This window comes from Macaca thibetana, chromosome 10, assembly GCF_024542745.1.
Source record: "Macaca thibetana thibetana isolate TM-01 chromosome 10, ASM2454274v1, whole genome shotgun sequence".
Taxonomy (NCBI): Eukaryota; Metazoa; Chordata; class Mammalia; order Primates; family Cercopithecidae; genus Macaca; species Macaca thibetana.
Genome location: NC_065587.1, coordinates 33,686,885 through 33,712,345, shown reverse-complemented (window position 1 = coordinate 33,712,345; position 25,461 = coordinate 33,686,885). Strand labels below are relative to the sequence as shown.

The following is a 25,461-nucleotide window of genomic DNA, read 5'->3' as shown; positions in this document are numbered from 1 at the left end:
GGGAGGCTGAGGTGGGCGGATCACCTGAGGTCAGGAGTTCTAGTCCAGCCTGGTCCACATGGTGAAACCCTGTCTCTACTAAAAATAGAAAAATTAGCCAGGCGTGGTGGTACACACCTGTAATCTCAGCTACTCTGGAGGCTGAGGCAGGAGAATCACTTGAACTTGGGAGCCCGTGGCTGCAGTAAGCCAAGATCATGCCATTGCACTCCAGCCTTGGTGACAAAGCAAGACTCCGTCTCAAGAAAAAAATTTAAAAAAGCCTACTATCTATGCAAGATCATCCCTAAATTTGGAGTCAAATGAGAATGTTTTGTTTTGTTCTGTGTTTTTGAGATAGGGTCTATCCCCTAGGTTGGAGTGTAGTGGAACAGTGACAGCTCACTGCAGCCTGAAACTCCTGGGCCCAAGAGATCCTCCCGCCTCAGCCACCCATGTAGATGGGACTACAGGTGTACACTGCCACACCTGGATAATTTATTTGTTTATTAATTACCTGTTTTTTTTTTTTTTTCTGTAGAGATGGTGTGATGGGGTTTCACTTCGTTGCCCAATCTGGTCTTGAACTCCTGAGCGCAAGCAGTCCTCCTGCATTGGCCTCCCGTAGTGTTGGGAGTACAGATGTGAGCCACCAACCACACCCAGCCTAAACTGGTTTTAAAAACCATAAAAATGTGAACTCCACAGGGAGCAAGGGGGGAAAAAAGCACCATAAAGAAAATAATATAAAATTTTAATCAAAGGCATTTTCAGTGCCCTCACATTGGGCATTGAAATGGTAAGACATAAGTGACTATCTTGAATGGTGATTTACATAAGTGACTATCAGCATTCATCTTTTTTCCTCCACATTAAAGCCACTAGTTCAACTTCCACGGTATAAAGCTTTTGCTGGTTGCAGTGGCTTGCACCTAGAATCCCTGCTACTCAGGAGGCTAAGATGGGAGGATCGCTTGAGACCAGGAGTTCCAGACCAACCTGGGAAACATAGCGAGTTCCCATCTTTGTTTAAAAAAAGAAAGAAAAGTAAAACTCTTGAAAATGTATCTGATACAGATCTTTAGGTCTTCTCCCTACTAAAAAGATCTGTTAAAGAAAGCTTTACCTTTTCATTACGTTTCACTCAAAATGGGATAATTAGTATTTTTCTTTAAGAGTTGGCCGGGCGCGGTGGCTCAAGCCTGTAATCCCAGCACTTTGGGAGGCCGAGACGGGCGGATCACGAGGTCGGGAGATCGAGACCATCCTGGTTAACACAGTGAAACCCCGTCTCTACTAAAAAATACAAAAAACTAGCCGGGCGAGGTGGCGGGCGCCTGTCGTCCCAGCTACTCGGGAGGCTGAGGCAGGAGAATGGCGTGAACCCGGGAGGCGGAGCTTGCAGTGAGCTGAGATCTGGCCACTGCACTCCAGCCTGGGTGACAGCGCGAGACTCCGTCTCAAAAAAAAAAAAAAAAAAAAAAAAAAAAAAAAAAAAAGTAATGTGAATTCTCCTTCGGTTGACACCTGGTTCATTTTTCTGTCTCTCTGCAACTTACACATACAGTCTATTGCAGGCATCAGTTACTACCTCTTCAAAAATAATTTTTAAAAAGGAAAATGTTTTAGCTTTCACATTAACACAAAAGATGAGGAAAGAAATTGAAAACAGGGCTGGGCGCGGTGGGTCACACCTGTAATCCCAGCACTTTGGGAGGCCGAGGTAGGCAGATCACCTGAGGTCGGGAGTTCGAGACCAGCCTGACCAACATGGCGAAACCCCATCTCTACTGAAAATACAAAAATTAGCTGGGCGTCGTGGCAGGTACCTGTAACTCCAGTTACTCGGGAGGCTGAGGCGAGAGAATTGCTTGAACTGGGAGGCAGAGGTTGTAGTGAACCAAGATCATATCATTGCACTCCACTCTCACAGAGTGAGACTCCATCTCCAAAAAAAAAAAAAAAAAAAAAAAAAAAAGGAACTGTGTTTTGTTGAATGACTGTCTTTCATCCTAGTATACTTTTTAAAACTTTCCTTTATTGGCTGGATGCGGTGGCTCACACCTGTAATCCCAGCACTTTGGGAGGCTGAGTCAGGCGGATCATGAGGTCTGGAGATTGAGACCAACCTGGCTAACATGGTGAAACCCCATCTCAAGTGAAAATACGAAAAGTTAGCCTGGCGCGATGGCAGGCGCCTGTAGTCCCAGCTACTTAGGAGGCTGAGGCAGGAGAATGGCGTGAACCTGGGAGGCAGAGCTTGCAGTGAGCCGAGATCGCGCCACTGAACTGCCCCAGTTTCTCTTCTCTCCAGTAAATTATCCATAAGATTGTCTCCTAAATACTACAAACTATATAAATTGTTGGACACAAAACTTTTACCCTGTTTTGAATCTCCCTTATGTTTTAACATTTATATATATCTAAACATGTATTCTCCAGATACAAAATCAACTTTTCATGATATAAAGTACCTAGCTAATATTATTTGTTGAAAATATTGAATTCGCCGGGCGCGGTGGCTCAAGCCTGTAATCCCAGCACTTTGGGAGGCCGAGGCGGGCAGATCACGAGGTCAGGAGATCGAGACCATCCTGGCTAACACGGTGAAACCCTGTCTCTACTAAAAAATACAAAAAACTAGCCGGGCGAAGTGGCGGGTGCCTGTAGTCCCAGCTACTCGGGAGGCTGAGGCAGGAGAATGGCGTGAACCCGAGAGGAGGAGCTTGCAGTGAGCTGAGATCCGGCCACTGCACTCCAGCCTGGGTGACAGAGCGAGACTCTGTCTCAAAAAAAAAAGAAGAAAAGAAAAGAAAATATTGAATTCAATGAACTGAGAGCAAAGAGCTTATCTTGCATGATTGTGTACTGACAGGATGTGCTCATTGGCTCCTCACAGGAGACTCCTGTGCTGACCAGAATAGAAAAACAAAAGCGCAAAGAGGAGGAAGAAGAGCGTCAGATTCTTCTAGCAGTGCAGAAGAAGGAGCAGGAGCAGATGCTGAAGGAAGAGAGGAAACGCGAGTTGGAGGAGAAGGTCAAGGCAGTGGAAGGTACGTGCAGTGACCGCGTGGTCTGGAGAGGTGCGTGTCTGTGGACCAGCCATCCTGTAGCCGGAGCTAGCTCAAGCTAAGTCCTGCTATGCATCCGAGTTGTTTCCGGCACTTTCTATTTAAATATCTTGTGCATTGTATTCCGACATGTTCATTGACCTGTATCCACCCCCACTGGCTTTACATTCCTTCTAAAGCACTAGTATTGGTCATTCTTAGTGTGTCTTTCAGAATCTTGCTTATTTTTCTGATCTCGGGGTTCCACACGTGAAATAGAAAAAGAAAATTTAAGGTATTGATGAGAACTGATTTCACAGATATAATTTTGAACACAAATGAGGTATGTTTAAGAAAAGTCTCAGTTTTCTGTTTATTTTTAGATACGGCACTGTTCACCTCTAAAATGTTACCATTAATATTACTAGGACAAAGCTGTTTTCTCAGGTCCAGTTCTAGGTCTTGGGCTAGTTAGCCTTTTTTTCTGTTTAGAGTTTTGCAAACAAAGGATAATAACTGTTTTTAGATGTTTTCTTAGATAACAATTGTATTTATAAGCCCAACCTGATAAATCATGTGATAACAGATCATTTGGTATAATTTAAGATAGTCCAAGATTTACCTTTTAAATAAGTGTATTGAATATTTTTAATTTTTTAATAAAACAGCATAGCCTATGGATTTGGCTGTTTGAATACAGTGTTTTTGCAGGGCAAAATTTCAGTAAATTTTGGCTAAGAAAATTGAAAGATTCTGGGCTTATGTACTTATTAAGTAACAGAAAGTTACTTAACCTGTTATGTGCACCTCATTCCTACCAAGATCTTTTTTTTTTTTTTTTTTTTGAGACAGAGTCTTGCTCTGTCGCCCAGGCTACAGTGCAGTGGCGCGATCTCAGCTCACTGCAAGCTCCGCCTCCCGGGTTTACGCCATTCTCCTGCCTCAGCCTCCCGAGTAGCTGGGACTACAGGCGCCCGCCACCACGCCTGGCTAATTTTGTATATTTTTAGTTGAGACAGGGTTTCACCATGTTCGCCAAGATGAACTCAATCTCCTGACCTCCTGATCCCCCTGCCTCGACCTCCCAAAGTGCTGGGATTACAGGTTTGAGCCATCGTGCACAGCCTTCTTTTTTTTTTTTTTTTTTTTTTTGATACGTTGTCTCACTCTGTGGCCCACCTGGAGTGCAGTGGCACAGTCTTCACTTACTGCATCCTCTGCCTCAGCCTCCCGAGTAGCTTGGACTATTGGACTATCGGTGCACCACCACACCTGGCTAATGTTTGTATTTTTAGTAGACACGGGGTTTTACCATGTTGGGCAGGCTGGTCTCAAACTCCTGACCTCAAATGATCTTGCTGCCTCGGCCTCCCAAAGTGCTTGGATTACAGGCGTGAGCCACTGTGCCTGACCACATTAAGGGTTTTAGAATGAATAAAGAAATAATGGGACAGGCGCAGTGACTCACACCTGTAATCCCAGCACTTCGGAAGGCCAAGGGGGGCGGATCACCTGAAGTCGGAAGTTCAAAACCAACCTGACCAACATGGAGAAACCCCATCTCTACTAAAAATACAAAAAATTAGCCAGGCGTGGTGGTGCATGCCTGTAATGCCAGCTACTCAGGAGGCTTAGGCAGGAGAATCACTTGAACCTGGGAGGCAAAGGTTGCAGTGAGCCGAGATCATGCCATTGTACTCCAGCCTGGGCAACAAGAGTGAAACTCCGTCTTAAAAAAAAAAAAAAAGAAAAGAAAGGGAGGGAAAAAGAAAGAAAGAAATGATGGCTGGGCACGATGGCTCACGCCTATAATCCCAGCACTGTGGGAAGCCGAGGTGGCCAGATCACTTGAGGTCAGGAGTTCGAGACCAGACTGGCCAACATGGCCAAACGTGGTGGTGCATGCCTGTAATCCCAGCTACTCAGGAGGATGAGGTGGGAGAATTCCTTGAACCCCGAAGGTGGAGGTTGCAGTGAGCCGAGATCATGCTACTGCACTCTGGCCTGGGCGACAGAGCAAGACTCTGTCTCAATAAAAAAACAACCCTTAGTGCATATAATCTACAGGTTTAGCCTGTATCACACTATGTAGTATATCTCACTTGTAAGATCTTCTGTAATTGGCTGTTTCCAGTGTCACATTTAAATTCCTCAAGACATAATAACTGGCTTTAATTTGTTTATATTTTTTAGTGGAATTGTGTTTTTTATTTAATAGGGTCTTTACTGGGTACACCTGTCATTTTAATTTATATAGGCAGGTCCAAAACTCATTTTTATGGCTTAGTTTCTATATTGTAGGATTAATAATTCCTATATTGTAGTCGCATCTACAGTGGTCACAAAAAAAATTAAATCCTAGGAATTAACCAAAGTGGTGAAAGAGCTCTATAATGAAAACTGTAAAACATGGATGAACGAAATTGAAAAGAACACCCAAAAACTGGAAAGCTTTCTACATTCATAGATTACAAGAATCAGTATCGTTAAAATGTCCATACTACTCAAAGTAATCCACAGATTCAATGCAATGTCTACCAAAATACCAATGACATTCTTCAAAAAAATAGAAAGGAAAAAAAATCCTTTAATTTATATGGGCCCACAAAAGACCCAGAATAGGCAAAGCTATCCTAAGCAAAAAGAACAAAACTGGAGGAATTACCTGACTTCGAATTACACTTCAGAGCTATGGTGACCAAAACAACATGGATCTGGCATAAAAACAAACACATAGACAAATGGAACAGAATAGAGAATCCAGAAACAAGTCCACACACCTACAGCGAACTCTTTTTCAACACAGGTGCTAAGAACACACACTGGGGAAAAGACAGTCTCTTCTACAAGTGGTGCTGGGGAAACTGGATATCCATAAGCACAAGAATGAAACTAGACCCCTGTCTCTTGCCATATACAGAAATAAAATCAAAGTGGATTAAAGAATTATATCTAAGGCCGGGCGCGGTGGCTTACGCCTGTAATCCCAGCACTTTGGGAAGGCGAGGCGGGTGGATTACAAGGTCAGGAGTTCAAGGCCAGCCTGGCCAAGATGTTGAAACCCTGTCTCTACTAAAAATACAAAAATTAGCCGAGTGCAGTGGCAGGTGCTGGTAATCTCAGCTACTCAGGAGGCTGAGGCAGGAAAATCGCTTCAACCCGGGCAGCAGAGGTTGCAGTGAACTGAGATCGCATCACTGCACTCCAACCTGTGTGACAGAGTGAGACTCCATTTCCAAAAAAAAAAAAAAAAAAAAAAAGAATTACATCTAAGACCTCAAATTATGAAACCTCCTACAAGAAGAAAACATTGGAGAAGCCCTCCAGGACACTGATTTCAAGCATAGGCACCCAAAGCAAAAATGGACCAATGGGATCACATCAAGTTAAAAAGCTTCTGCACGGCAAAGGAAACAACCAGCAAAGTAAAGAGACAACCCACAGAATGGGAGAAAACATTTGCAAACTGCCCAATTGACAAAGGATTAATAACCAGAATATATAATGAGCTGAAACAACTCTTAGGAAAAAGTCTAATAATCAGATATTAAAATGGGCAAAATAGGCCGGGCACGGTGGCTCACGCCTGTAATCCCAGCACTTTGGGAGGCTGAGGTGGGCAGATCACAAGGTCAGGAGATTGAGACCATCCTGGCTATGGTGAAACCCTGTCTCTATTAAAAAAAAAAAAAAAAAAAAAAAAAAAGCCGGTTGTGGTGGCGGGTGCCTGTAGTCCCAGCTACTCGGGAGGCTGAGGCAGGAGAATGGCATGAACCCAGGAGGTGGAGCTTGCAATGAGCGGATATCGCACCACTGCACTCGAGCCTGGGCAACACAGCGAGACTCCATCTCAAAAAAGTAATACCAATAAAATAAAATAAAATAAAATGGGCAAAATATTTGAATAGAGATTTCTCAAAAGAAGTCATACAAATGGCAGACAAGGCCAGGCGTGTTGAGTCATGCTTGTAAGCTCAGCACTTCAGGAGGCCAAGGCTGGCAGATTGTTTTAGCACAGGAGTTCAAGACCAGCCTCAGCAACATGGTGAAACCCCATCTCTACAAAAAATGCAAAAATTCTTTGGGAGGCCGAGATGGGCGGATCACGAGGTCAGGAGATCGAGAGACGATCCCGGCTAACACGGTGAAACCCCGTCTCTACTAAAAAATACAAAAAAATTGCCGGGCGAGGTGGCGGGCGCCTGTAGTCCCAGCTACTCGGGAGGCTGAGGCAGGAGAATGGCGTAAACCCGGGAGGCGGAGCTTGCAGTGAGCTGAGATCCGGCCACTGCACTCCAGCCTGGGTGACAGAGCAAGACTCCGTCTCAAAAAAAAAAAAAAAAAAAAAAAAAAAAATGCAAAAATTAGCCGAGCGTGGTTGTTTGCACCTATAGTCCCAACCACTTGGGAAGCTGAGGTGGGCGGATAGCTTGAGCCTGGGAGGTACAGGCTGCAGCGAGCCGAGATCATGCCACTGCACTCCATCCTGGGCAATAATACAGCGAGGCCCTGTCTCAAAAATTTTTTTTCAAAAGCCAGGTGTGGTGGCTCATGCCTGTAATCCCAGCACTGTGGGAGGCTGAGGCGGGCAAATCACTTGAGGTCAGGGGTTCAAGACCAACCTGGCCAACAATGGCAAAACGTTGCCTCTACTAAAAATACTAAAATTAGCTGGGTGTGGTGGCACACGCCTGTAATCCCAGCTACTCAGGAGACTGAGGCAGGAGAATCGCTTGAACTTGAGAGGCCCAGGTTGCAGTGAGCCGAGATCAAGCCGAGACTTCACTCCAGCCTGGGCAATAGAGCAAGATTCTGTCTCAAAAAAAAAAGCACACAAGCTTATGAAAAAGTGCTCAGCATCATTGATCGTCAGAGAAATGGAAATCAAAACTACTGTGAGATATCATCTCACAGTTAAAATGGTTTATATCCAAAGGACAGGCAGTGGCAAATACTGGTGAGGATGAGAAGAGGAAATCCTCATACACCGTTGGTAGGAACATAAATTAGTCTCCCACTATGGAAAACAGCTTAGAAGTTCCTTAGAAAACTAAAAAGAGAGCTACCATAAAATCTGTTAATCCCACTGCTGGGTATACACCCAGAAGAAAGGAAATCAATGTATGGAAGAGACAACTGCACTCCCGTATTTTTTGCAACTGTGTTCACAATAGCCAAGATTTGGAAGCAACCTAAGTGTCCCTCAGCAAATGAATGGATAAAGAAAATGTGGTACTGATAACAGGGGAGTACTGTTCAACCATAAAAATGGATTCAGTCGTTTGCAACAACATGGGTAGAACTGGAGGTTATTACTTTAAGTGAAATAAGTGAGGCACAGAAAGACAAACATTGGATATTCTCACTTAATTGTGGGATCTAAAAATCAAAATAATTGAACCCGTGGAGATAGAGGGTAAAAGCCTGGTTACCAGAGGCTGGGAACGATAGTGGAGGGTTGGGGAGAGGTAGGATGGTTAATGGGTACAAAAAAAATGGTTATTACGAATGAATACTATCTAGTATTTGATAGCACAGGAGGGAAGTATGGCTTGCTTTTTTTTTTTTTTTTTTTTTTTTTTTTGGCTTTTTCTTTGTTTTTTGAGACACTGTCTCACTCTTTTGCCCAGGCTAGAGTGCAGTGGCATGATCTCGGCTCACTGCAACCTCCGCTTCCCAGGTTCAAGTGATTATCGTGCCTCAGCTTCCCAAGTAGCTACCGAGTAGCTATGATTACAGGTGTACACTACCACACCCGGCTAATTTTTGTATTTTTAGTAGAGATGGGGTTTCACTGTGTTGGCCATGCTGGTCTTGAATTCCTGGCCTCAAGTGACCCATCTGTCTCAGCCTCCCAAAGTGCTGGGAATACAAGCGTGAGCACACACCCAGCCAGTAGTAGTATTTTCATTCCAGTGGTAAGAAGGTAGAGGGTAGACAAATATTGTGGGATAATAGTGGTGAGTGATCTGAAGTAAAATTAGGCAGGTTTACAGGTAAAGAGTGACATGGCTGGGCGTGGTGGCTCCACCAGCTACTTGGGAGGCTTTGGGGGGAGGACCCCTTGAGCCCAGGAGGTCGAGGCTGCAGTGAGCCCTGATTTCCCCCACTGAACTGAGCCTGGGTGACACAGCAAGACCCTGTCGCAAACAAAAGAGAAAGTCCTGTCTGAAAATTTGACATGTAAATAAAGTGAATGGGGTTGACCCGTGAGTGCCTGAAGAGGGAGGCGCCGGTACAGACAAGAGCAGAGGCACCAAGACAGGGATATGCGGGTGGAGCAGAGGAAGCAAGCACAGGAAGGCTGGCTGGAAGTCCCGGCGCGGCCGGAGCGGAGCAGAGCGGAGCAAGCACAGGAAGGCTGGCTGGAAGTCCCGGAGCGGAGCAGAGTGGAGCAAGCACAGGAAGGCTGGCTGGGCATGAATGAGGCCTAGCGGGTAGCCCAGGTCACATCGAGATGGGCTCTGCAGACCTTGTTAGAAGGATTAAATGAAAACAGGACAGTCTCTAACACACATTTAAAGTCACAAATGATAATTTTGTTTGTTTGAGATAAAGTCTCGCTCTGTCTTCCATGACAGTTCTTATGGAAGAAATTTTTGTAAGCCGTAAGATACTTACAATAACCTTTCCAGACTTTTTAGTAGCTTCCAAATATTAAAAAAAAAGAGAAATAATCAATTAGGTACTAATCACTTTTTTTTTTTTTTTTTTTTTTTTTGAGACGGAGTCTTGCTCTGTCGCCCAGGCTAGAGTGCAGTGGTGTCGTGCCTGGCACATGACTGCATACTTCCAAGTAGAGGACTCAGAGCTTTTATTTGTTTAAAGAAACTTGAAAGGAAGAAAGTGGATTAAGAAAAAACAAAAACAAGCCCAGGCGCAGTGGCTCACGCCTGTAATCCTAGCCCTTTGGGAGGCCGAGGCGGGCAGATCATGAGGTCAGGAGATCGAGACCATCCTGGCCAACATGGTGAAACCCAGTTTCTACGAAAAATACAAAAAAAAAAAAAAATTAGCCGGGCCTGGTGGCGCACATCTGTAGTCCCAACAACTACTTGGGAGGCTGAGGCAGGAGAATTGCTTGAATCCGCGAGGCAGAGGCTGCAGTGAGCTGAGATCATGCCACTGCACTACAGCCTGGGTGACAGAGCAAGATTCTGTCCCCCCTCCCTGCCCCCCCCAAAAAAAACAGAAGGCAAAAAGTGAAACAACCAAGTGTCCACCAGTGGATTAAACGAGAACCTGAACGCAGTATACTCTCAGAGTGGGGTGTTATTCAGCCTTAAGAGGGAAGGAAATTCTGAAACATGCTACAACATGGATGAACCTTGAAGGTATTGCACTAAATGATACCAGCAGAACACACATGGACAAATGTTTTGTGCTAGAGGCTGAGGCGAGACGGAAATGGGGAGTTAGTGTTTAATGTTACAGACTGGAGTGCTGAAAAGATTCTAGAAATGGACAGTGGTGATGGCGGCACATTACTTACACACTTAATGCTACTGAGCTCTATGCTCATTTGGGTGATGTCCGGGAAACTGGAATGAGATGAAGCCGGCCATGACGAAAGAAGTAACCTGTAGTTAATCAGTTGGGGTCCAGCCTTGAAAACCAGAACTACACTAGATACTTCAGCAGAGAAAACGTCGCATGACTCTGGTTAAATGGGAGTTAGAAAACGAAAAAAAGGTTAAAGAGATCCCCGTGGTGACACAGACGGAGGAGGTGGGAGTGTCAAACGTGGGGGGCTGCAGCCCCACTGCTAGCACTCGTGAAGGCAGGCAAACTCCAGAAGAACCTGGCTGTCGCTGCCAAGTGCAGCTTCACAGATGCAGGACCGTCCATCCCAGGATGGGTTGAATGGCATCAGCAAACAAACGGAAGGAGATCGTCGTCCTCCTCAGCCTGCCTCCCATGGTCCCGCTGATGCTCCGTTTGGCAGAGTATACAGCCGGCAGAGAAGAGAGAAGTTGTGTGTGCAGGATCTCAGCCCCAGTGTCACAAAGCAGAACATGAAAATTGGATTTGCAACTATCAGAAAAGGCTGCATAACAGATGCAGGTGGCAGAAAGCATGAAAGGTCCTGTATGTGTTCACTGTAAGTTCTAGAAGGAAAGAAGCAGTACGGTAAGGCCAAGAGAATATTCAGAAACAATGATTGAGTAGTTTTTTGGTTTGATGAAAAACCCTGATCCTCAGATACAGAAAGCAAGAAGAGATATAAACTGGATATAAATTCCATGTGGGCTTATGGAACTGAATTATAGAACATTCTGTTCCATCAAACAACCAATTTGGAAAAGGTAGATTACCCTGAGAGGATGTTCTTAATAATGATAGCAGGTAGGAGCAACAGCAGAATTCAGAAGATGATGGGATTGATGGCCAGGTGCAGTGGCTCATGCCTGTAATCCCAGCAGTTTGGGAAGCCAAGGCAGGAGAATCACTTGAGTCCTGGAGTTCAAGACCAGCCTGGGCAACATAGTGAGGCCCCATCTCTACAGAAAATTTTAAAAGTTAGCCGGGCATGGTGGTGCATGCCTGTAGTCCAGCTACTCGGGAGGCTGAGGTAGGAGGATCACTTGAGCCCAGGAGGTCAAGGCTGCAGTGAGCCATGATTGCGCACAGCACTCCAGGCTGAGTGACAGAGCAAGACCCTGTCTCAAAAAAAGGAAGTGATGGGTAGTGGGTTGAATTTTGAATTTTATATTAGTTTCTTAGGGCTACCGTAACAACCTACATTAACCAGGTGGCATAAAATAGCAAATTTATTCTCTCATAGTCCTGGGACTTAGAAATCCAAAATCTAGGTATTGACAGGGTTTCACTCTCTGAAGGCTGTAGGTAAGAGTCCGTGGCATTTCCAGCTTCTAGTAGTTCCAGCCCTTTCTTGGGTTTTCTGCAAACTTAGAATAATAGAATGAAACTTCCTCAGCCAATATCTTAATAATCTAGGCAGACCTTCTACTTAATGGGGAAACATTAGAAGCATTCTCTTTAAAGTCAGGATGAACACAAGGATTTCCTCTATCGTTTCCAGTTCATATTATATTGTAAAGATTTAGTGTCTACAAAGAAAAATACATAGGTATGTATACATATTTGGGGTGGTGTGTGTCTTGAAACTCCAAGAAAATCACCCAGGAAACTACTATAGCTAAGAAATTCACCAAGTAGGTATATTCATTATTATTCCTTTTTTTTTTTTTTTTTTTTTTTTTTGTGGGGGAGACCAAGTCTCACTCTTGCTCAGGCTGGACTGCAGTGGTGCGATCTCAGCTCACTGCAACTTCCGCCTCCCGGGTTCAAGTAATTCTCCTGCCTCAGCTTCCCAAGTAGCTGGGATTACAGGCATGTACCACCACACCTGGCAAATTTTTTTGTATTTTTTGTAGAGACGAGGTCTCACCATGTTGGTCAGGCTGTTCTTGAACTCCTGACCTCAGGTGATCCATTGTGCCCAGCCGTTCATTATTATTCTGTAAATATCAACATGAACACTTTATTAAAAGATAGCATGACCCGGCCAGGCGCGGTGGCTCACACCTGTAATCCCAGCACTTTAGGAGGCCGAGGCGGGCAGATCACAAGGTCAGGAGATCAAGACCATCCTGGCCAACATGGTGAAACCCCATCTCTACTAAAAACAGAAAAATTAGCTGGACATGTTGGTGCACTTTTGTAATCCCAGCTAGCTACTCGGGAGGCTGAGGCACAAGAATCGCCTGAACCCAGGAGGCAGAGGTTGCAGTGGGCTAAGATTGCACTGCCGCAGCACTCCAGGCTAGACAACAGAGTGAGATTCTATTGCAAAAAAAAAATTATGATAGCCGGGCACGGTGGTGCACACCTGTAATCCCAACACCTTGGGAGGCTGAGGTGGGCGGATCACTTGAGCTGAGGAGTTCCAGATCAGCCTAGCCAACATGTCGACACCCTGTCTCTACTAAAAATACAATAATTACCCAGCCATGGTGGCATATACCTGTAATCCCAGTTACCCGGGAGGCTGAGGCACGAGAATTGCTTGAACCCGAGAGGCAGAGGCTGCAGCGAGCTGAAATCACACCACTGCACTCCAGCCTGGGTGATAGAGTGAGGCTCTGTCTCCTAAAAAAAAAAAAAGAATCTGTGCATCTCGACACACTGTTCCTAAAATTCATATAAAAGAACAACGGGCCTGGTTTTTTTGTTTGTTTGTTTGTTTGTTTGTTTTTGAGATGGAGTTTTGCTCTTGTTGCCCAGGCCGGAGTGCAATGGCACGATCTCGGCTGACTGCAACCTCCGCCTCCAGGGTTCAAGCAATTCTCCTGCCTCAGGCTCCCGAGTACCTGGGATTACATGTATGCACCACCATCCCTCGTTAATTTTGTATTTTTATTAGAGAACAGGTTTCTCCATGTTGGTCAGGCTGGTCTCGAACTCCCGACCTCAGGTGATCTGCCCGCCTCGGCCTCCCGAAGTGCTAGGATTACAAATGTGAGCTACCGCGCCCGGCGGAGCAAAGGGCCTTGAATAGCCATGATAACTTACAAAAACAATACGATAGGGGCAATCATTATGCCACACAATGAGATCAAATCTGCAGTGATTGAGAGAGAATGGTGTTGGCATAGAGATAGACAATGAGACCAGAAACAGACCTTGAGAGAGAATATGGGTTTTTCAGAAACAGCGCCAGGCGTGGTGGTATGTGCCTGTAGTCCCAGCCACTCAGGAGTCTGATGTGGGAGGATCCCTTATGCACAGGAGTTCGAGGCTATAGTGAGCTATGATCCCAACAGAGCGAGACCCCTGTCTCTCAGGGAGGAACCAGGACACTTGTTCATTTATAGGGAAAAAGTTTAAATCCCTACTCCTTATATAAGTTCCAGATACACTAAAGGCCAGAACCTTTCTAAAGAAGTTGTAGATAACTGTCTTTACTCGGGAGGCTGAGGCAGGAGAATGGCGTAAACCCGGGAGGCGGAGCTCGCAGTGAGCTGAGATCCGGCCACTGCACTCCAGACTGGGCAACAGAGCGAGACTCCGTCTCAAAAAAAAAAAAAAAAAAAAAAAGATACTGGGATAGAAAACAATTTTTAAGTACAAAAAGCAAAAACCATAAGGAAAGAGAGAGAATTGACATATTTGATTACTTTGTGTATTTATTTTTTTGAGACGGAGTCTTGCTCTGTGGCCCAGGCTGGAGTGTAGTGGCACAACCTTGACTCACTGCAAGCTCCGCCTCCCAGGTTCATACCATCCTGCCTCAGCCTCCTAAGTAGCTGGGACTACAGGTGCCCGCCACCACGCCTGGCTAATTTTTTTTTTTTTTTTTTTTTTTTTTTTTTTAAGTAGAGACGGGGTTTCACTGTGTTAGCCAGGATGATCTCAATATCCTGGCTTCGTGATCTGCCCGCCTCGGCCTCCCAAAGTGCTAGGATTACAGGCGTGAGCCACCATGCCTGGCCTGATTGCGTTATTTATTTTAAATGTACATGTGGCAGAAACACCATTAACAAAATAAAACAACAAGTCACAGAGTAGAACAACATAATTTTAACACTTACCAACGAAGACTTACTCATTATTTAAAGCATTTCTCCAAATCAGTAAGAACTCTGATAATCAATAGGCACAAAGACAAATTAACAGGAAATTCACGGAAGAGAGTACTAACTATCCAGTAGTAGACGTGAAAATATGTTGAGTATCACTCTATTCAGGAAGATGCACATGGAAACATTTCAAAAGTGTATGTAACGTCTGTGAGTTTGGCTAACATTTTATCATACTAAATGAATGTGAGGTAAATGAAATTGCTATTTAAAAAGTAGATATAGGCCAGGTGCAGTGGCTCACGCCTGTAATCCCAGCACTTTGGGAGACTGAGGCACGTGGATCTCTTGAGGTCAGGAGTTTGAGACCAGTCTGGCCAACATGGTGAAACCCCGTCTCTACTAAAAATACAAAATTAGCCGGGCGTGGTGGTGCCTGCCTGTAATCCCAGCTACTCGGGAAGCCGAGGCAGGAGAATCGCTTGAATCCAGGAGGCGGAGGTTGCAGTGAGCCAAGATTGCGCCATTGCACTCCAGCCTGAGCAACAAGAGCGAAACTCTGTCTCAAAAAAAAATTAGCCAGGTATGGTGGCAGACACCTTTAATCCGAACTACTCGGGAGGCTGGGGCAGGAGAATCCCCTGAACCTTGGAGGTGGAGGTTGCACTGAGCCAAGATCGTACCACTGTGCTTTAGCCTGGGCAACACAGTGAGACTCCATCTCAAAAAGAAAAAAAAAAAAAAAAGAAAGAAAGAAAAAATAAATACAACCTACAGCCTTTTGGACAGCACTTTTTTTTTTTTTTTGAGACGGAGTTTCGTTCTTGTTCCCTAGGCTGGAGTGCAATGGCACAGTCTCGGCTCACTGCAGCTTCTGCTTCCTGGGTTCAAGTAATTCTCCTGCCTCAGCCTCCCGAGTAGCTGAGTTTACAGGCGTGTGGCACCATACCCAGCTAATTTTGTATTTTTAGTAGAGATGGGGTTTCTCCATGTTGGTCAGGCTGGTCTCGAACTCCAGACCTCAGGTGATTCCAGACCTCAGGTGATCTGCCCACCTCGGCCTCCCAAAGTGCTGGGATTACAGCGATAAGCCACCACGCCTGGCCCTGGACTGCACTTTTTAAAAAATTCTGTAACCTCATTGGAAATGATAGACACCCCTTTGACAGTGCCTGATGAAGTTTACATATATACTTTTTACTTGTATCTGGTAATTCTGCTGGATTCACATCTGAGAGAATCCTTACACACATGCTTGAGAAGACATGTTTTAAAATAACTTTGTTGATACATTGTTTACAAACTTCTAAAATTGGAATCAAGGAGAATAATGGATTGTTAAGGTGTGGAATAATCATACCATGAAATACTGTATTAACATTAATAAGACAAAATGTTTAAGATTTGACACGTTCGGGGATACATGGGTATTCATTAATTTACAGTTTTCTTTATGGTTGAAATTGTTCTTATTTTGTCCAGAAAAAAAAAAAAAAGTTGGTTTAGAAAGTTGTAGAGGTTGAAAAAGAAAGAAAAATAATTTTTTTTTTTTTTTTTTTTTTTTTTTTTTTTTTTTTTTTGAGACGGAGTCTTGCTCTGTAGCCCGGGCTGGAGTGCAGTGGCCGGATCTCAGCTCACTGCAAGCTCCGCCTCCCGGGTTTATGCCATTCTCCTGCCTCAGCCTCCGGAGTAGCTGGGACTACAGGCGCCCGGCTAGTTTTTTGTATTTTTAGTAGAGACGGGGTTTCACCGTGTTAGCCAGGATGGTCTCGATCTCCTGACCTAGTGATCCGCCCGTCTCGGCCTCCCAAAGTGCTGGGATTACAGGCTTGAGCCACCGCGCCCGGCCAATTTTTAAAATTTTTAAATTTTTCTTAAAAATTGGTGATAAAAAATTCATTGATTAAAGGAGATATATGATTAGCATCACAAATGAAAATAATTTAGGAACAAAAACCCAAGTCAAATGTAACCCAACAGGGATCGTGTCTTGCTCACAGCAGTAGGCAGACAAGGATCCTGTCCCTTGTGGAACAGAAGCGAGAACTGGGGAAGAAAATAGAGGCTCAGGCCGGGCGCAGTGGCTCACTCCTGTAGTCCCAGCACTTTAGGAGGCCGAGACGGGCGGTTCACCTGAGGTCAGGAGTTTGAGACCAGCCTGACCAACATGGAGAAACCCCGTCTCTACTAAAAATAAAAAATTAGCCAGGCGTGGTGGTGCATACCGGTAATCCCAGGTACTTGGGAGGCTGAGGCAGGGGACTCTCTTGAACCCAGGGGGCAGAGGTTGTCGTGAGCCGAGATGGTGCCATTGCACTCCAGCCTGGGCAATGAGAGCAAAACTCTGTCTCAAAAAAAAAAGAAAAAGAAAGAAAAGAAAATAGTCTGTGTGCTGGCTTCTCCTCCCTTCCATCTTTGTGCCTTGCTGTCTGGCAGTCACATTTTTCTCCTTGCCTCTTTTCTTTGGCCCCTACCTCCTTGTTCCCTGCAAGTGGTAAGTGCTCCATCAGGCTGGGAGTGGAATGCCAAGTGTGCTGCTCATGGCTGTGGCTGGGAGCCAGGGAAAAAATCATCCCTGCCTTCCAGCTCCTTGCCAGTCCCAGCTGGCATCTTTCCCCTCTTCCCAGCCAAACTCCCACTGGTGGCAGGGCCTGCTGCTTGCTGTAGGCGTGGGGTGGGGAGCAGACCATTGCTTGCGTGGATGCCTTCATAAACACAGAACGTGAAGAGCTGGGGCGTGCATTTAAAATCCTGTGTGTGTGTGTGTGGACTGAGAGTCTGGTCCTAAAAAAGGATTTGCGGATGTCGCTTTTTTTAAGTAAAAGATCAGAATGGCCTCAAGTAATCCAAGAAGATAGTCCTCATTCAACCTTGTACTTTTTCCTTTTTCTTCAACTGCCATTCTGTTTTCTTCTGCCTTGCTCCCTTCCCTCCTGCCCACCCTGTACCTGCCCTGTCACCTTCGTTCCCCACCTCGAGCTCAGTGTGAGTGAGGAAGCAGGTTCAATTAGTTTACCCATGTCTGAAAGCATTCCATCTGTGGAAACATCCTGATTACCCAAGAGAGGGTGGCACAGGGAGCAGAAGTTGCTTCATAATCCTGCTTTGGTGGCCTGGCGTCTTCCTTCTCTCACAATGATGAAGGAACACGCCACGTCAGCGTCTGGAGTGTGCGCAGCTCACTCAGCCTTTGTGTTCGTTGTAGATCGAGCGAAGAGGAGAAAGCTCAGGGAAGAAAGGGCATGGCTGCTGGCTCAAGGGAAGGAGCTCCCTCCAGAACTTTCCCATCTGGACCCCAATTCCCCCATGAGAGAGGAAAAAAAGACTAAAGACCTGTGAGTATTTAATAACAACAGCAACAGTAGCAACTGGTAGCATTTACGAAGCACTCAGGCACTTTCCCCGTGTCATCCTTAGAACAGCCCTGGTGGGTAACATTGTCACCATGTGCCAGTGCATGGGGCGGGCCCTGCACTCACAGCTGACCCCGGTGCCCTTCCTCAGGCACACACAGACATGCCTGGCTACCCCGGCCTCTGACACTCTTGCTGCCACACTCTGTGGGAGCAGAAGTAAGACTTATGCTAAGCTCTTCTTTCCTCATCCCCTTAATTTAATGAAATCAGAATCTGATTATTATGTAAATGAGCTCCTTGGAAATGTGAATAGCAGTTTATCTGTTTGAGGTTATTACTTCCCGTGAGGTTACTAGGTACCATGTGACTTTACTGCTCACTGAAAATTCAAAAGGCAGGTACACATTCAGTGTTCATGAGCTCATTCATCGTATGCTTTTTTGAATTAAAAGTAAAATAAAACCTGGTTAAGAATGTGCTATAGGCAGGGCTCACGCCTATAATCCCAGCACTTTGGGAAGGTGAGGCAGGCAGATCACCTGAAGTCAGGAGTTCGAGAGCAGCCCGGCCAATATGGTGAAACCCTGTCTCTAATAAAAATTTTGTTTGAAATTAGCCGGGCGTGGTGGCACATGCCTGTAATCCCAGCTGCTCAGGAGGCTGAGGCAGGAGAATCGCTTGAACCTAGGAGGCGGAGGTTGCAGTGAGCCGAAATCGTGCCACTGCACTCCAGCCTGGGTGACAGAGTCAGACTCTGTCTAAAAGAAGAAAAAAAAAAGATTGTGCTATAAAGCCTGGGCAACATGGTGAAACCTCACCTCTACCAAAAATACAAAAATTCCCCAGGCATGATAGCACACACCTGTAGTCCCAGCTATTCAGGAGGCTAAGATGAGAGGATTGCTGGAGCCCAGGAAATCGAGGCTGCCGTCAGCTGTGATCACGCCACTTCACTCCAGCCTAGGCGACAGAGCAAGATCCTGTCTCAAAATAAGTGAAGAAATAAAGAATGTGCAATTAAATAACCAACATTCTAGAACCATAAAGTTCTGGATCATCTAGCAACCCCCCATTTTATAGATGAGGGAAGTGAAATTCCCGGTTTTGCTAAGGTCCACTGTCCCTCATTTTGTATTTCTAGGAGCGTTATCAGTATCACAGGCTCATCTAAACCACACTATTAGGACTATTCCAAATCTTACTTCAGTCAGGTGTGTCTGCGATAGACCTGAGAGGGCTCAGGAGAGAAGGTGGTCAGAGTTACTATTAATTTCTTATTTTATGATTTACAGCTTTGAGTTGGACGATGATTTCACTGCTATGTATAAAGGTTAGTTCCCATTCTCCACTGTTCCGTTTGTGATGGACATTTTCCTCTGTGCGTGTGTTAATTAAGATCTCTTCTCTGGCTCTCAGTTCTAGACGTGGTAAAGGCTCACAAGGATTCCTGGCCCTTTTTGGAACCTGTGGATGAATCTTACGCCCCTAACTATTATCAGATTATTAAGGTAGAAGTTGTCTTTGCAGTAATGCCTACTATAGTCTGTGTATCTTTCTTGGGTTTTGTCATTTGTTTCTTGTTTCATGTATATATTTTTGATGTATTTTTCTTTTCAACTGTTGAAAGTTCATGTCATGTTTCTCGTTTTATCTGTTACTCGTTACAGAGCAGCATTGCTGAATCCTCATTCTCTCTCCGTCTCTCTCTCTATGAAACGTTTTGCTCTCAGCATACTTTAACTATAAAGAGTTATGTGTCTCATTTAGGCCCCCATGGATATTTCCAGCATGGAGAAGAAACTGAATGGAGGTTTATACTGTACCAAGGAGGAATTTGTAAATGACATGAAGACCATGTTCAGGAATTGTCGAAAGTATAATGGGGAAAGTAGTGGTAAGCGGGGAAGGAGTTTGCACTAGATACATATCTGTAATCAAGAATAAAATGCCTTCTCTTTTATAAATACACGCCCTAGTGACTTTTCTGTAGGACAGTGAGCAGAATGTGTATGAAAAATCATGGGATTGACCATTCTAGCCGCTTACCACAGTATCTGCCAGGGACTCTCCTGGCCCGCAGGACAAGAGAGTGCAGCTGGCGCCTAACTGGCTCATCCTGGAGACCAGTCTGGTTCTGGATAATACTGTGTGTGCCTCTTTAACCACTAGATAGAGCTGACTCTTCAACCATCTGGAGAAGCTGGCGTAGTAGATCTGTAATATCAAAGTAGAAATGGCTCCTCCTACTTTGGGTCATTTATGCATTAACTCAAAATGCCCTGCTTCAAAACAGCAGATTCAGCCATTTTTTATTTAGTATTTCTGCAGTTTAGCCTTAAAGAATTAAATTTTTACTGGCTTTTTTTTTTTTTTTTTTTTAATTTTATTTATTTACTTACTTTGAGACAGGATTTCGCTCTGTCACCCAAGCTGCAGTGCAGTAGCGCAGACATGGCTCACTGCAACCTCAAATTCTTGGGCTCAAGGGATCCTCCTCCCTCAGTCCCAAGTGGCTGGGACTATGGGCAAGCACCACCACACCTGGCTAATGTTTTCTTTTTGGTAGGGACGGACGTCTCGCATTCTTGCCCGGTCTGGTCTTGGAACTCCTGGGCTCAAGTGATCCTCCTGCCTTGGCCTCCCAAAATGCTGGAATCACAGGCATAAGTTACTGTGCTCAGCCTGGTTTGATTTAATAGTCCTAGAGGCCCTGTCCCAACCATACAGCCTTGGGCATCTTAGGATAGAAACCATGTCTTCTTCATCTTGCATCCATAGCTCTGCAATATAATGTGCCCTAAAGGTGAATTAAACTCATAGTTTACCCAGGTTGCATCTTTTATTTGTTAGAATTGTCTTTTGTGACATATAGTAGGTCAGTTTCTATAAACTATAGTTTCTTTAAACAGTTTCTGTAAACTATAGTTTCTATAAACAGTTTCTATAAACTATACCTAGAAGTCAATCCTCCTGTCTTCCTATAGAGTATACCAAGATGTCTGATAATTTAGAGAGGTGTTTCCATCGGGCCATGATGAAACATTTTCCTGGTGAAGATGGAGACACAGATGAAGAATTCTGGATTCGAGAGGATGAAAAGCGGGAGAAGAGACGGAGTCGGGCTGGGCGAAGTGGTGGGAGCCATGTTTGGACCCGCTCCAGGGACCCAGAAGGGCCCAGCAGGAAACAGCAGCCCGTGGAGAATGGAGGAAAGTCGTTGCCCCCGACACGCCGAGCCCCCTCTTCTGGGGACGAACAGAGCAGCAGCTCCGCACAGCCCGCGCGGGAGGTGGGCACTTCCAATGGCCGAGGCTTTTCTCATCCCCTGCATTGCGGTGGGACGCCCAGCCAGGCACCCTTTTTAAACCAGATGGTAAGGAACCTAGTTTGTGAGTTCACAAGAATGTAAAGGCCATTCAGTTGGTTCTTCCTACAAAATACTTCTGTGTATGGATGAAATCTTTTTCCCCATGAGTCCTTCATTCCTTTTCTTTTATGTTGTTTACTTTTTAGTAGAGACACAGTGTTACTATGTTGCCTAGGCTGGTCTCAAACTCCTGACCTCAAGCAATCCTTCCACCTCAGCCTCCCAGAGTGCTGGGATTATAGGCATGAGCCACTGTATTCAGCCCTTCCTTTATTCTAAATCCTCTTTTTCTCATTTGAATTATGTATTCTCAATGTGTGCAAAAATTGGGATTAAAAAGATACATAATCTGGCCAGGCACCGTGGCCCACTCCTGCAATCCTAGCACTTTGGGAGGCTGAGCTGGGTGGATCACGAGGTCAGGAATTCGAGACCAGCCTGGCTAACATGGTGAAACCCTGTCTCTACTAAAAATACAAAAATTAGCCAAGCACAGTGGCACTACTCAGCTATTCAGGAGGCTGAGGCAGAAGAATTGCTTGAACCCAGGAGGCAGAGTTTGCAGTGAACCAAGATCGTGCCGCTGCACCCCAGCCTGGGCAACAGAGTGAGACTCCGTCTCCAAAAAAAAAAAAAGTAATCTTTATTATGTAAAGTACAGGTATACATATAGTACATAAATGTACAGTATATCTGCAACATTAACATTTCATGGTAGTGGCCGGGCACAGTGGCTCACGCCTGTAATCCCAGCACTTTGGGAGGCCGAGGTGGGCAGATCACGAAGTCAGGAGATCGAGACCATCCTGGCTAACACGATGAAACCCCGTCTCTACTAAAAATACAAAAAAAATTAGCCAAGCGTGGTGGCGGGCGCCTGTAGTCCCAGCTACTCGGGAGGCTGAGGCAGAAGGATGGCGTGAAGCCAGGAGGCGGCGGAGCTTGCAGTGAGCGGAGATCGCGCCACTGCATTCCAGCCTGGGTGAAAGAGCGAGACTCCGTCTCAAAAAAAAAAAAAAAAGATTTCATGGTAGCAGGCAACTGGGGAGAAACGGCTAAAATGGATCCTTGGGAGGAGGAGTAATGAAAAGGAGATTGAGAAATACTGATTTAATCTAGTATCTCCTGAAGAAAGAAGTTGCTTCGGGCTCACAGGCAAGCCCTGATGCGGGTGAGCGCGTATGTTCACAGTCTCCCTGTTTCCAGCCGAGGTTTAGTCATCTGTTTTATTTTAGTAGAATGTTCATCTTCAGGAAAACCCTTGTTGTCATCCTAAGGTCTGTGCCTTTCCTTTTTCCTCTTCTTGCTTTGCTCAATGTGCTGCAGAGGCCAGCAGTACCAGGGACATTTGGCCCTCTGCGAGGATCAGATCCTGCCACCTTGTACGGCTCTGGCGTCCCGGAGCCACACCCTGGGGAGCCTGTGCAGCAGCGTCAGCCTTTTGCCATGCAGGTAAGCAGCCTACTCAGGAGGTGCAGGTGCGGAGGGTCCCACAGGTACGTTTCAGAGAAAAAGTCTCTTTCCAGGTCCAATGTTCATTGCCTCCTTTCCCAAAGAGCCTGTTTCCGTAGAGAAGCACGTCACGAAGTGTGCCTTATTCTGTGAGTCTGGTTAACTGTGCTGCCTTTTCTTGTTGCCAGCCTCCAGTTGGAATTAACAGCCTCCGAGGACCCAGGCTAGGCACACCCGAAGAGAAGCAGATGTGTGGGGGGCTGACGCACCTTTCTAACATGGGCCCACACCCTGGATCCTTGCAGCTCGGGCAGATAAGTGGCCCAAGTCAGGATGGAAGCGTGTATGCCCCAGCTCAGTTCCAGCCAGGATTCATTCCTCCCCGGCACGGGGGGGCTCCACCCCGGCCGCCAGACTTTCCTGAAAGCTCAGAAATGGCTCCCAGCCACATGTATCGATCGTACAAGTACCTGAATCGAGTACACTCTGCCGTCTGGAATGGGAACCACGGTGCTACGAACCCAGGACCCTTGGGCCCAGATGAGAAGCCCCACCTGGGGCCAGGACCCTCGCACCAGCCTCGCACTCTCGGTCCCATGATGGATTCCCGGGTCATGAGACCGCCTGTCCCCCACAACCAGTGGACTGAGCAGTCAGGCTTCCTACCTCATGGAGCTCCTTCCACAGGGTACCTGCGACCGCCCTGCAAGTCTGCTGGACATCGGTTACAGCCACCTCCAGTGCCAGCACCCAGTTCTTTGTTTGGAGCGCCCGCCCAGGCTCTGCGGGGGCTGCAGGGAGGGGACTCCATGATGGACAGCCCAGAGATGATCGCCATGCAGCAGCTCTCCTCCCGCGTCTGCCCCCCAGGTGTGCCTTACCACCCCCAGCAGCCCGCACCCCCGCGTTTACCTGGCCCTTTTCCGCAGGTAGCTCACGCAGTGTCGGTCACTGTGTCAGCCCCCAAGCCTGCCCTGGGCAACCCTGGGAGGGCACCGAACAGTGAAACACAAGAGCCTGAGAATGACCAAGGTAATTCACACTGTCACTTTGGGCTCTTTAAGCTCTTGTTTCATGAGTAATCATGTTACACAGCATGTCAAACCAAGAGTAATCTGTCTGGTTCCCAGCCTCTTTTTTTCTTTTTGAGACAGAGTCTTGCTCTGTCACCCAGACTGGAGTGCGAGGGCAGTGGCACAATCTCAGCTCACCGCAAGCTCCGCCTCCCAGGTTCACACCATTCTCCTGCCTCAGCCTCCTCAGTAGCTGGGACTACAGGCGCCCGCCACCACATCCGGCTAATTTTTTGGTATATTTAGTAGAGATGGGGTTTCACCGTGTTAGCCAGGATGGTCTCAATCTCCTGACCTCGTGATCTGCCCCCCTCGGCCTCCCAAAGTGCTGGGATTACAAGCGTGAGCCACCGCACCCGGCCTTCCCAGCCTCTCTTTCTTGAACTTCTCAGATTTGGGCCAACCATAGTCCTTGTCTCGGTCTATAGATCCCAGAGCATTTCTGGTCATAATTTTGACTTCTGCACAGGTGGGCGTGTGCTGTGCCAGGCACTCCTCCTGAGACTTTTTTTTTTTTGAGACTCACTCTGTTGCCCAGGCTGGAGTGAAGTGGCGCAATCTCGGCTCACTGCAACCTCTGTCTCCCACGTTTAAGCAATTCTCCTGCCTCAGCCTCCTGAGTAGCTGGGATTATAGGTGCATGCCACCACACCCGGCTAAATTTTTTTTTTTTTGAGATGGAGTCTCGCTCTGTCACCCGGGCTGGAGTGCAGTGGCCGGATCTCAGCTCACTGCAAGCTCCACCTCCCAGGTTCACGCCATTCTCCTGCCTCAGCCTCCCGAGTAGCTGGGACTACAGGCGCCCACCACCTCACCCCGCTAGTTTTTTGGGGGTTTTTTGTTTTTGTTTTTGTTTTTGTTTTTTTTAAACGGAATCTGGCTCTGTCACCCAGGCTGGAGTACAGTGGCACAATCTCCACTCACTGCAAGCTCCGCCTCCCGGATTCACGCCATTCTCCTGCCTCAGCCTCCCGTGTAGCTGGGACTACAGGCACCTGCCACCATGACCGGCTAATTTTTGTATTTTTAGTAGAGACGGGGTTTCACCATATTAGCCAGGGTGGTCTCGATCTCCTGACCTTGTGATCCGCCGTCTCGGCCTCCCAAAGTGCTGGGATTACAGGCTTGAGCCACTGCGCCCGGCCACACGGCTAATTTTTATATTTTTAGTACAGAGAAGGTTTCACCATGTTAGCCAGGCTGGTCTCAAACGTCTGACCTCAGGTGATCCACCCGCCTTGGCCTCCCAAAGTGCTAGAATTACAAGCATGAGCCTTCCTGAGACTTTTATACTTTAACTCATTTATTCTCAGAACAAGCCTTCGAGATAGCTGCTGTTACTATCCTTTTTGCAGATGGAAAATCCAAGGCATAGAAATGTTAGATTATTTGCTCTCAGCCGGCTAGTAAGTAGCAGAACTGAGATTTGGGCTCAGACAGACTAGATCCAACATCCCATGCTTTACCCACTACATCATCATAGTTCCCCTAAAAAAGTTTGGGAGGCCGAGGCCAGTGGATCACTTGAGCCCAGGAGTTCAAGACCAGCCTGGGCAAGAGAGTAAGACTGTCTCTACTAAAAAATTTTAAAATGGCTGGGCGTGGTGGCTGAGGCCTGTAATCCCAGCACTTTGAGAGGCC

The 25,461-nt window shown here is 46.3% G+C and overlaps 1 protein-coding gene across 3 annotated transcripts in view; it reads left to right on the top strand.

Annotated features, from left to right (window-relative positions):
- The window catches only part of LOC126929592 (chromatin remodeling regulator CECR2), a 196,124-nt gene that overhangs the window by 161,013 nt on the left and 9,650 nt on the right, over nt 1-25,461 (top strand). For 2 of the 3 annotated variants that reach the window (XM_050746031.1, XM_050746030.1), the window contains 8 exons: nt 2,879-3,032; nt 17,778-17,907; nt 19,221-19,258; nt 19,345-19,436; nt 19,696-19,822; nt 20,913-21,301; nt 22,622-22,747; nt 22,936-23,779. In XM_050746031.1, the coding sequence (XP_050601988.1) occupies nt 2,879-3,032; nt 17,778-17,907; nt 19,221-19,258; nt 19,345-19,436; nt 19,696-19,822; nt 20,913-21,301; nt 22,622-22,747; nt 22,936-23,779 (1,900 nt within the window). The remainder of the gene's footprint in view (nt 1-2,878; nt 3,033-17,777; nt 17,908-19,220; nt 19,259-19,344; nt 19,437-19,695; nt 19,823-20,912; nt 21,302-22,621; nt 22,748-22,935; nt 23,780-25,461) is intronic. The other variant, XM_050746032.1, reaches the window with a different exon arrangement.